The sequence below is a fragment of the Macrotis lagotis genome, chromosome 1 (assembly GCF_037893015.1).
Source record: "Macrotis lagotis isolate mMagLag1 chromosome 1, bilby.v1.9.chrom.fasta, whole genome shotgun sequence".
NCBI classification, from domain to species: domain Eukaryota; kingdom Metazoa; phylum Chordata; class Mammalia; order Peramelemorphia; family Peramelidae; genus Macrotis; species Macrotis lagotis.
The window spans coordinates 329,757,870-329,768,811 of record NC_133658.1 but is presented as its reverse complement, the minus strand read 5'-3'; the positions used below and the strand labels follow the sequence as shown (position 1 = coordinate 329,768,811).

General features: G+C 35.9%; 1 protein-coding gene across 1 annotated transcript; it reads left to right on the top strand.

Moving 5' to 3' along the window:
- Positions 1 to 6,145: 6,145 nt before the first annotated feature.
- LOC141517460 (olfactory receptor 1f45-like) lies at positions 6,146 to 7,747 on the top strand. The gene has a single exon (XM_074228470.1). It carries the CDS (start codon positions 6,216 to 6,218, stop codon positions 7,206 to 7,208), a length of 993 nt encoding a protein of 330 aa, XP_074084571.1. The 5' UTR covers positions 6,146 to 6,215; the 3' UTR covers positions 7,209 to 7,747.
- The last annotated feature ends 3,195 nt before the right edge of the window (positions 7,748 to 10,942 follow it).

The window sequence follows — 10,942 nt, the reverse complement described above, 5'->3', positions numbered from 1 at the left end:
AGAGGTATCACTACCACCTATCAGAAGAATATTCACCAAAAGGAAATTTTCTTAGGGATCAGGGGGAGGGGTAAGAATTATTTGTGGAAGAAACAGATACATTTGGTCAAATTTTTCTGGTGGAACTATAACTTCTTAAATTCCTTTTTAAATATACCCTGTGTCCTGGTTCTTAAATAGTGAAACTCTATCTAGAAGGTGTTCATCTTGAATGAAGACATGGCAAAGCTAACTTAAATAGTTAATCCCTCTATCATTTATCCCCAAAACATGGTTTCACATATACTTAACCCCAATTCCATTGCTCTTACTTGCTACCTATGAATGGAGGTCTTGTCATGCATCTATGGTGCTGTGCCCTATATAAGTCTCTCCATTCCTAAAAGTATTGCTGTAAATGGTAAAGTGATAGGAAGGTTAATCTGACTCACAATAAAGAGAAACTTCCCAACATTAAGTGGTCCAAAATGGAATGGTCTTCCTCCTGGTATTATCACTTCCTTACCACTGAAGATCTACAAGTGGAAAGTAGATAAACATTTTTTCCGTGTGGTAGACAGAAAAATCTTTAGGTAGGTGGGGGTTTGACTATACAAAAATCCAACAACTTTTAACTTTTCTTGAAGCTCATAGATTCAATTCAATTAAAAAAACCTCTCAAGTATGTATTATAAACAAATCGTGATGCTGAGTATGAGGGAAAAGGCAAAGTTTAGCTAAGACAAGAATCCCTCCCAATCATTTTGGATAGGTAGGTACACAGTAAGCAAAGAGAGATAGGAGAATCTTCGAGGAATTGAAAACAATGTGAGCAATGACTGGATATGGTTAGTGTCAAGCAATTATAGAAATATCAAGTTGCACAATTTGGAAGAAATGTATAAATACTTGGTTCAATGCAATATGAGATGAGGTTGGAATGGCAGTTATGCCAGATTGTGACAGACATTAAATGTCAGTAAATAAGTCTGAACTTTACTCTGTGAATAATGGGGAGGTATTAGAGATTTGAGAAGGAATATTACATAATTAGATAAAAAGTATTAGGAAGATTAACCTGAAATTGGTAGGAAAGATATATTAAAGAGGCATACAATATAGCTGATTATACTTTAGTCTAAGTGGGTAGTAATGAAGACCTGTGAAAAGGTTGTGAATATGAGAATATAGAAAGGAATAGATGCAAATTATATGTGAAGTAGAATTAAGAAGGGTCTAGAGTAATCCCAATATTGTGAACATGAGAGAGTGGGTGTTATTTATAGAAATAATATCAGAAGGGAGGGCAATGTGATGAAAGATTGGGTTGAAACATAACGAGTTTGAAGAACTGGTAGAATATCCAGGTGTAGATACGTTATAAACAGCTGACATATATATAATATATATACATATATATATATATATATATATAGTTGAAAGATATCTGTTTCTAGATACTATTTGAAAACATCTAAGTAAATGAGATTGAAAATGGAGGTACATTAGAGAGAAGAGAGTTATTGGTGATATTTAAAAAGTATTATTCTAATGATTGCGGAGAAAGCTATATTTCAAGAAGCTAAGGGAAAAGTGGATCATAAGGGAGTAGAATTATTAGGCATAGACAAATATCTCAAGAAGTTTTGGGGAAAAAATGAAAGACAGATGGGAGAGAGTCTGGTTGGAATAGATAGGTCAAAGGAAAACATTTATTTAGAAATGGGGAGACCTGAATAGATTTTTAAGCAAATGGGAAAGAGTCAGTGGAAAGGGAGAAATTAAAAATGCATCATAGAAGATTTTTTAAAATAAAAATTAACTTAATGATAATGTTAATTTTTTTTTGTACTTTAATGTTTACAAAACACTTTCCTCATAACTAGTACAAGGTCATCAAAATACACTGTGTTCTGGGAGGGAATCCAAATTAGAGAAAGTGATGCTGAGAAGCTTCAAGGAGTACTTGGCAAAACCTTAGGAAGTTCTTGTCAGAGAGTCTAAAATTTCTCAATAAAATAGTAGCAATCTCATTTGTTTCAAGAATGGATACTTGGTATAAGCATCTCAGGGAAAAATAGTGGAGAAAGAGAGGACCAATAGTAATGTAACACCATTTTATTTAGACAATAGAGTGTTCTGGGTCAAACTGGGTATCTGGAACTGAGATTAAGTGCTGTACAGATTGTTTGTGGAACAGCAAAGAGGCCAGCAACACTGAACCAAAGAATACTTAGTAGGGAGCAAGGTGTAAAAATGACTGAAGGAGCGTAGACTATGAAGGGCTTTGAAAAATCAAAGAGTATTTTTTTTATTTGATTCTAGAGGCATTTGGGAGTCACTGGAACTTATTTAAGTTGAGATGGAGAAGGAGATGAGAGGGTGACATGGTTGGATGGTATTTTAGGAAATAACTTTCTCAGAGAGAAGGAAGCACGTTTGAGAGATATTGATGAAATTGACAGTTTTAAAAATATTTTATTAGTTTTCCAATTATATATAATAGTAGTTTCTACTTATCATTTTTATAAGGTTTTGAATTTTGCAATTTTTCCCCACCCTCCCTTCCCTCCCCATCCCCCAACAGAAAGTAGTCTGATAATCTTTAAATTGTTTCCATGCTATACATTGATCCAAATTGAATGTGTTGAGAGAGAAAGCATATTCTTGAGGAGAAAATAAAATATTAGAGATAGCGAAATTATATTGTACATAAGACACTTTTTATAGAAAAAATCAAAGGTAATAGATCTTGGTTTTTGTTTAAACTCCACCGTTCTTTCTCTGGATACGGGTGGTATTATCCATCACAGGTACTCTAAAATTGTCCCTTGATAGAATGAGCAAGTCCATTATAGTTGATCATCACCCCATGTTGCCTGTTTTGTACTTTTTTTTCATTAAATCCCTGGATATTCTTAACTTTTTGCTTCTCCATATGACTTTAGTTACAATTTTCTCTACCTCATTAAAGTAATATTTTGGAAGTTTGATTGTTAAGGTACTAAGTAAGTAGTTCTCTTTAGGTAGAACTGTCATCCATGAGCAGTTGGTATTTGCCCAGTTTGAAAAGTGTTTTATAGTTGTTTTCATAGAGATTCTGAATCTGCCTTGGCAGATAGACTCCCAAGTATTTTATATTTCTTTCAGCTCTTGATCCTGTATCTTGCTAGTAATATATAGAAATGCTGAGGATTTATATGGGTTTATTTTACATCCTGTGACTTTGCTAAAGTTACTAATTGTTTCTAATAGTTTTTTTAGATGATTTTTTTAGGATTCTCTAGGTATACCACCATGTCATCTGCAAAGAGTGAGAGTTTTGTTTCTTCTTTCCCTATTCTAATTCCTTTGATTTCTTTTTCTTCTCTTATTGCTGAAGCTAACAATTCTAATACAATACTGAATAATATTGGTGATAATGGGCTTCCTTATTTTACCCCTATCTTATTGGAAATGGCTCTAGCATATCCTCAGTGCATATAATGCTTGTTGATGGTTTCAGATAGATACTGCTTATCATTCTAAGGAACAAGCTATTTACTCCTATAGTCTCTAGTGTTTTTAGTAGGAATGGGTATTGTATTTTGAAATTGACAGTTTTTGATAACAGAAAGGTCTTAGGAGATGGGAAAGAATGAGGAGTTAAGGATGGCACTTAAATTTTGAAACTAACAGAACAGTGTTACTCTTTACAATAATAACGAATGTAATAGAAGTGGGAAAGATTATCACTTTGATCCTAGAAATGTTGAGTTTAAGATGTCTACTGGATATCCCAGTTCAAAATGTCTGGAAGGTAGCTGGCAATATAAAACTGGAGGTAATGAAAGAGCTTAGAACAGGATAGGTTGAAATGAGAATTATCGGCCCAGATTTACTCATTAAATCCATGGTACCTGATGAGATCACCAAGTGAAGTTGTGTGAAGGAAGAATAGAAGAGGACCCAAGATAGAATTCTGATATAACTTTGGTTAAAGAACCTGATTTAGATGAAGATCTAGCAAAGGAAACTGAGAAGGAGTAGTCAGATGGGTAGAAGATAGTGACCAGAAACACAAAGAGAAGAGAGTATCGAAGAGGGGAGAGTGATCAAGAGGGTCAAAGTCTACAATTAAAGGAAAAAAGAGACATGTGTAAGATATGCTCGAGGTAGAATCAATAAGACCTGGCAACTTATTGGATATGTGGGGTTAGGATATGAAGGGTTCACTCACTGGAAGGATGATGATGACTTGGGAGAACAAGAATTGAAGAACAGGAGTGGACTTGAGGTAAAAGAAATGAGTTTAGGTACAGGCATATTGAGTTCTGTATCAGTCAAACATAATCTGACCACATATAGAGAGATTTGTTTAATTCTAAGTATCACATTCTAGGAAAATCGGAGAAGACATGTATTCCAAAGAGTGATCAAGATAAAAGGACTGGAAAACATGTTATATTATGATCATCTGAAAGAACTGGGGATGTTTACCTATAAAAGAGATTATATGTAGGAGCATTATGTCTTCAAGTTCTTGAAGGGTTGTCAAATGGAAAAATATTATATTTGTTCTTTTTGGCCACAAAGGCCCAAACAAGGAGCAATGGATCAAATAAGTGGAAGAAAAATTAGATGTGAAGTAAGGAAATTTCCTAACTGAATAGAAATCTCCAAAAGTGAAAGAGGTTATACTTAACAGTGTAGATCTTCAAAAGATTGAATAATCATGTATCAATGTTGCGTTGGGTTATCCTTTGTGAAGTCTAGGTTATAGTAGGTGTTCTGAGATGATGGTTTTAATTTTTTACATATATATATATATATATATATATATATATATATATACTTTACAAAATAAAGAAAGAGAAGATTTGAAGGTGAAAATACATCTAGCTGATGCAAAGAAGGGGTAGTAATTCAATCAGTTATAAAGAACTCTTAGCTGAAGAAATTCAACCTACCAATTAATATATGCATCTTCTCTGCAATATATAGTGTTAGATGAATGATTTAAAGGAATGAGAAGTTAGTGACTTGACAAAGTCACATAGTCAGTATTAGAGATGGTAATTGAATTCAGAACTTCCTAATTCTGAGAATAGATCTCTATCCATTACTCCAGAGCTTCCTGAAAAATAGAAATAAAAAGAAAATACAATAGAGTATAGTGGACAGCATGTAAGGGTACAAATATGGGAGAGTTTGAGAAAGAAAAGCCCCAATTTGTTGAATTGTGGAGTATATAAAAGGAAAGAATATGAAATAAAACTGAAATACAGAATCCTAGCACTGAAACAAATACTAGAAGATGAAGTTTTAAAGAAAAATGATAAAAACAGATTTGTGCTAAATGGGGTCTTTTAATTCATCTAGTTGCACCTCATCTCACATAAAAGAAAATAGTCCCAAAGAGGTTAAGTGATTTGAGCATAGTCAAACAGGTAACATTTGGAAGAACTAAGATTTTTAACATAGATCCTCTTGGGAGGCTAGGTGGCACAGTGGATAGAGCACCATCCCTGGAGTCAGGAGTACCTGGGTTCAAATCCTGTCTCAGACACTTAATAATTACCTAGCTGTGGGCCTTGGGAAAGCCACTTCACCCCATTTGCCTTGCAAAAAAAAAAACTAAAAAAAAGATTTTAACATAGATCCTCTGACAGTCGAGCTGAACCTGGAAGTTATGAAGGTATTCTCTATTATGTGTGCTGCCTCTTTGCAAGTCATCTCAAATACTTATAGAGCATTAGAATATAGAATATTGGAACTAAAAGTGATCATGAACATAGAATTGTAGAGCTAGAAAGGAGCTAACAACATAGATTATAACAAATGGAAAGAACCATAGAGATCATCTCTTTCAAATTTCTGTCACTGATGAGAAAATGGAAAAGAAAGTTGAAGGTTAATGCCTAACCTTACAGTGATTTAGTAATATAGCTGGTACTAGGAGTCAATCCTAACCCTGTCATCAGGAGGGTTTAAGTATAAATCATCCTTCAGGCTCCTACAAGTTATGTGATTCTAGGCAAATCATGTAACTTCTCTCAGTCTCCAGTTCCTTCATCCATAAAATGAGGACAATTTTTAATTCTAAGAAATGAGGAGATAAGGATTGAATGATATAATAATTTTAAACTGTTTCTAAACCTAAAAGTGTTACATAGATGCTCTCTAATAATATTAAAATTATTCTTGTTCCTATCACTCTTTCCCTTGCAGATGATCTGGATTCCTTTCTAGGTCTAATGGAGACTAGGAACTGGACAGAAGTGACTGAATTCCTCCTCCTGGGGCTATCTAGCCGTCCAGAGATGCAACCAATCATTTTTGGAGTTATACTTTCCATGTACCTGGTGGCAGTGACAGGTAACACCATGTTAATCATTGTTGCCTGCACAGACCCCAAACTGCAGTCACCTATGTACTTCCTGCTCAGCCAGCTCTCCTTCATTGACATCTTGTTGGCAACTATTATTGTCCCCCAGATGCTAGTACATACAATGACAGGATTACAGACCATACCCTTCGAGAACTGCATAACCCAGCTTTTCTTCTTTATGACTATAGGAAGCATGGAAGGTCACCTGTTGGCTGCCATGGCATATGATCGATATGTGGCCATCTGTAAACCCCTGCATTATTCTGTGATGGTCACCCACAGCCTTTGCCTCCGAATCACCTTCACCTCATGGGTAGTGGTCAGCCTCAACAGTCTCCTCTACAGTGTGTTGGTCACCCAATTGACTTTCTGTGGCAACCAGGTCACACATTTTTTCTGTGACATCACACCATTGCTCAAGCTGTCATGTACTCGGCCTGTGGTCAATGAGATGCTGATCTTCACCGAAGGTGCAGCCATTGTTATAAGCCCTTTTTTCTTCATCTTGGCCTCCTATGTCCAAATTGGGGCTGCCATTACCCATCTACACTCAGCAGCTGCTCTAAAGAAAGCCATGTCTACCTGTGGCTCCCACATTCTAGTGGTGCTGCTCCTATATGGCTCAGTGATCCGCATGTACCTCCGACCATCTTCCAGCTACAACCTGGACCAGGACAGACAGGTGGCAATATTCTATACTGTGGTAACACCCATGCTGAATCCAATGATCTACAGTTTGAGGAACAAGGAGGTGAAGGATGGTCTCTGGAGGCTCTGGAAGAAAATCCAGAATGTTTGCTCCTCTGGAGACCTCCAATCTGCCCTCCAATTAAGAGGAGTTCAGCATCACAATTCCTGAACTCAGAGTAAGCATTCGAAACACTGGAAAGACCCAGTACAGGAGGTCATGGCTAGTTTGCTGCAGAGCATTAGAGCCTTGGGTGAGAGATGTAGTAGTCTTTTCTCAGATGAACCAGAGATAGCACAAGCCACAAAGCACTTGCACACTGTACTGAATAGCTTTGCTTCCAAATTCTAAAGAAATATCTCTATCTTGTTTTACACTTCCCCCCCTACAATTTTGGGGAGGGAACACACATTTTAACTAGGAATTCTCTTTTTTTTTTTGAGGGTATATAGAATGGAAACTGTTGTCAGTCTCACATTCATAGTCTAAAGCTCATTGGGAGCAAGGGACTCTCTCTCTTTCCTATGACAAGCAACAGTATTATGGAAAAGGTCTGACCTAGAAATGAAGAAATCTGGCTCCTAGCCTGAGCCCTAACACTAACTTAGATGACATCAGAAAGGTCACTTCATTCTTTGGGTCCATTTCCTGACTTCTAAACTGAGGGTGATGGATAATGTAGTTTTCCATCTTTAATTTTTTTACGTTCTCAAATATAAGAACTTCACATGATAAATTTCCCTTCACATTTTAACATACATACTAAGTTCTTATTCTAAAGTCTCTTCCAGCTCTAACATTGTATTTAGCAGAGTGATGACTCCTGAATTTAGAGTTAGAAAAGATAACTATTCAAATCTTACCTCTGATCCTTTCTAATTGTGTGAGCATGGTCTGAACCTCCTGTGCAGAAAGGGGATAATTACAACCCAGAGTTATAATGAAGCTCAAATGTGATAATGTGCATTAAGTATGTATGAACCCTTCCAGTTATTCCACAAGTTAAGTTCTTAATAGACTCTAAAATGTGATGATTTTCATAAATATGAATACTTTTTACATGCTTATATGTAATGTTGGGAAATAAAAATTCTTCTAAAAGTTTCCTCTCTTCTTCTCCCACCTCATCCTGACTCCTTTCTCACTTCCCTTACTTATTGGTCAATCAGGGACATATCAGCTCAAAGTTAAAGGTAGGTAATCAATTAAATAACATAGAGAAGAGTGTATCTGGAAAGATTTATTCCAAACACCAGAGGACATCTATATAGAATATGTGAAGGTTGGCCCTCAACATGTTTATAAAGGTATACGAAATTCATGTTGCCTCATTGAGGCAACTAATATTACCATTGTCACAGTACAATTGATGTGCTCAAATGGTATCACTGAGCTGCTCTCTTATTTTCCCTGCTTAATAACTCCATTGTATTACCAGGAGCTGCCCTCTGGTGGTCTACTTTATGTATTATTGGGCAGCTACCCTTTGTTGTCATTCTCTCCTGTCATCTTTTGGTCTTTAACTACAATGTGAAGTACTCTGGATTTAGGACTAGAAGAATTTTGATACTTATATTCTAGTGTGATCTTCTAGTCTTGACTCTACATAATCTTGAGTACATCAGAATCTCTCAGCCCCAATTTTCTCTCTTAACAATCTAATAATAATCAATCTAATAAAATCTATGGGGGGGAAGATAAGGAAAGGCCTTGGCAATATTTGATTTGCTATATAAAAGTAGTTTATTGTTGTTATGCCAGTCACTTTCTTACAAAAGTAAAAAAGGGAACCTGTGGTATAAAAAGCAACTTGAAGGAACTGGAGATGGTTAGCCTAGAGAAGCATCAGGCAGGGATATTTATCATCTTATATTTGAAAGTATACCATATTAAAAAGGAATGAAATGTTTTTACTCTGTCTTAAAAGTTAGAAGGAATGAACAAAAGTTATAGAGAAGTCAATTGGGGATCAATATTTAATGAATTTCCTTAGAATTAGAGTTGAACAGTAGTGGAAGTTGCTATTTTGAGATTCTTTCAATCTAAAAGAATAATCAAAAAAGTGAAAGAAATTGAATTGTTTTACCCTACATTAATCAAATTAACCATTATGTACCAGGCACTGTGGCAAGAGCTAGAGTACAAAGAAAGACATAAGGGAGAGAAATTCAGGAATGAGGAACAGTCAGAAAAAATTCTCAGACTTGGGAGATAGACTATCTTGTGAGAGGAACAGTAAGGAGGCCAGTGTCATTGGATCACAGTGCAGCAGCAGTAAGGCATAAGAAGACTGGAAAAATACAAGAAAGAAAGATTGAGAAGGGCTTTGAATGAGAAACAAGATTTTATAATTGATCCCAGTGGTTATAGGGAACCAGTGGATTTTATTGAATGAGGGACAGTTAGATGTATTTTATAATGATTAATTTCACACCTGAGTGGAATGTGAATGGGAGTGGGGTAAGCTTTGAAGCAAGTAGACCCACAAAAAGACTTTTGCAGTAATACAGATATGAGGTGAAGAGGACCTGCACTAGAGTGGTGACAGTATCAAGGAAAGAAGGAAGTGTATTTGAAAGATGTTACAAAGACAAAATCAACAAGACACAAAAATAGATTGAATATGGAAAATGAGAATATGATGATTATAGGTTTGTCCTTTATTTTCATCTTTTTTTAGGGTTTTTTTTGCAGAGTAATGGAGTTAAATGACTTGCCCAAGGCCACACAGCTAGGTAATTATTAAGTGTCTGAGGTCAGATTTCAACTCAGCTCCTCCTGACTCCAAGGCCTGTGCTCACTTCACTGTACCATCTAGTTTCCCCTTGTCCCTTCATTTTCAAAGAAGACCATGGCATCAGGGAGTTTATTCCATGACAAGCACATGAATTGAATTTGAGTAAGTGGGTGCTGTGCTAAATCTCCAGCCTCACTTTCTCCTCTAGAACCATCTGGGTCCAATGATCAGATATGAATCAAGATGACTGGAGATGACCCTGGATGTGAGACAATCAGGGTTAAGTAACTTGACCAATGTGACATAGTGAGTAAGAGTCAAGTGTCTGAGGCCAGATTTGAACTCTTGTCCTCCTAACCCTAAGGACAGTACTTTATCCACTATGCCACCTAGATGCCCTTATAGAGACTAGCAAGACACACTTGATTTTCAGTTTTCTGTTTTGTTCATTAGACTAATCTTTGCTATTTCATTGACATAGAGAACTCCCAGTCCCTTAACCAATGGACGCTGGTGCATGTTCTCAAAATTAAAGCCTTAGAGAGTTGTTCAAGATATTGAAAGATTAAGTGATTTTCCTAGGATTGTTACCCATGCCATCATGTGTCAGAAGCAGGACCTGAATTCATATATTCTTACATCTAGTCAATTCTGTCCCATATTCCATGCTGCCTCTTTTCATTTAAAAATTGATTAGTAATAACCTACATAAGGATTTTCTAAAAGGTAAAAAGGATGAGAGAGTCCAGGTATCCCTTTCTCACTTCACATGTAAACCCCCATAAAGGTATTTCATGGAAAGTTACACAAAATTCAAAATTTAGATAACCAAAAGATCAGGACAAAGTAAGACTTTTGCTCATTTAGAGGTGAATACAAGTTCAATTATACTGAATTCATCCTCCTAGGATTCATCTATCTAGCTTGATGATTAGAAACCATTCTGGGAAGTGTTTCTTATAATGTTTGAGCTCACTTTCCTTAGAAATCTGTTCCTTATCTTGGTTATCTGCTTAAAATTCCAGCTACACATCCAGTGTTCTGCTTCCTGATTACCTTGTCTTCTGCTGATATGTTTTACACATGTTATTGTCTTTTTTACCCTAATTTTATTTACTTTTATTTTGAATTTAACATTTCCAAATGCAAAGTATTAACAAATGTAGAT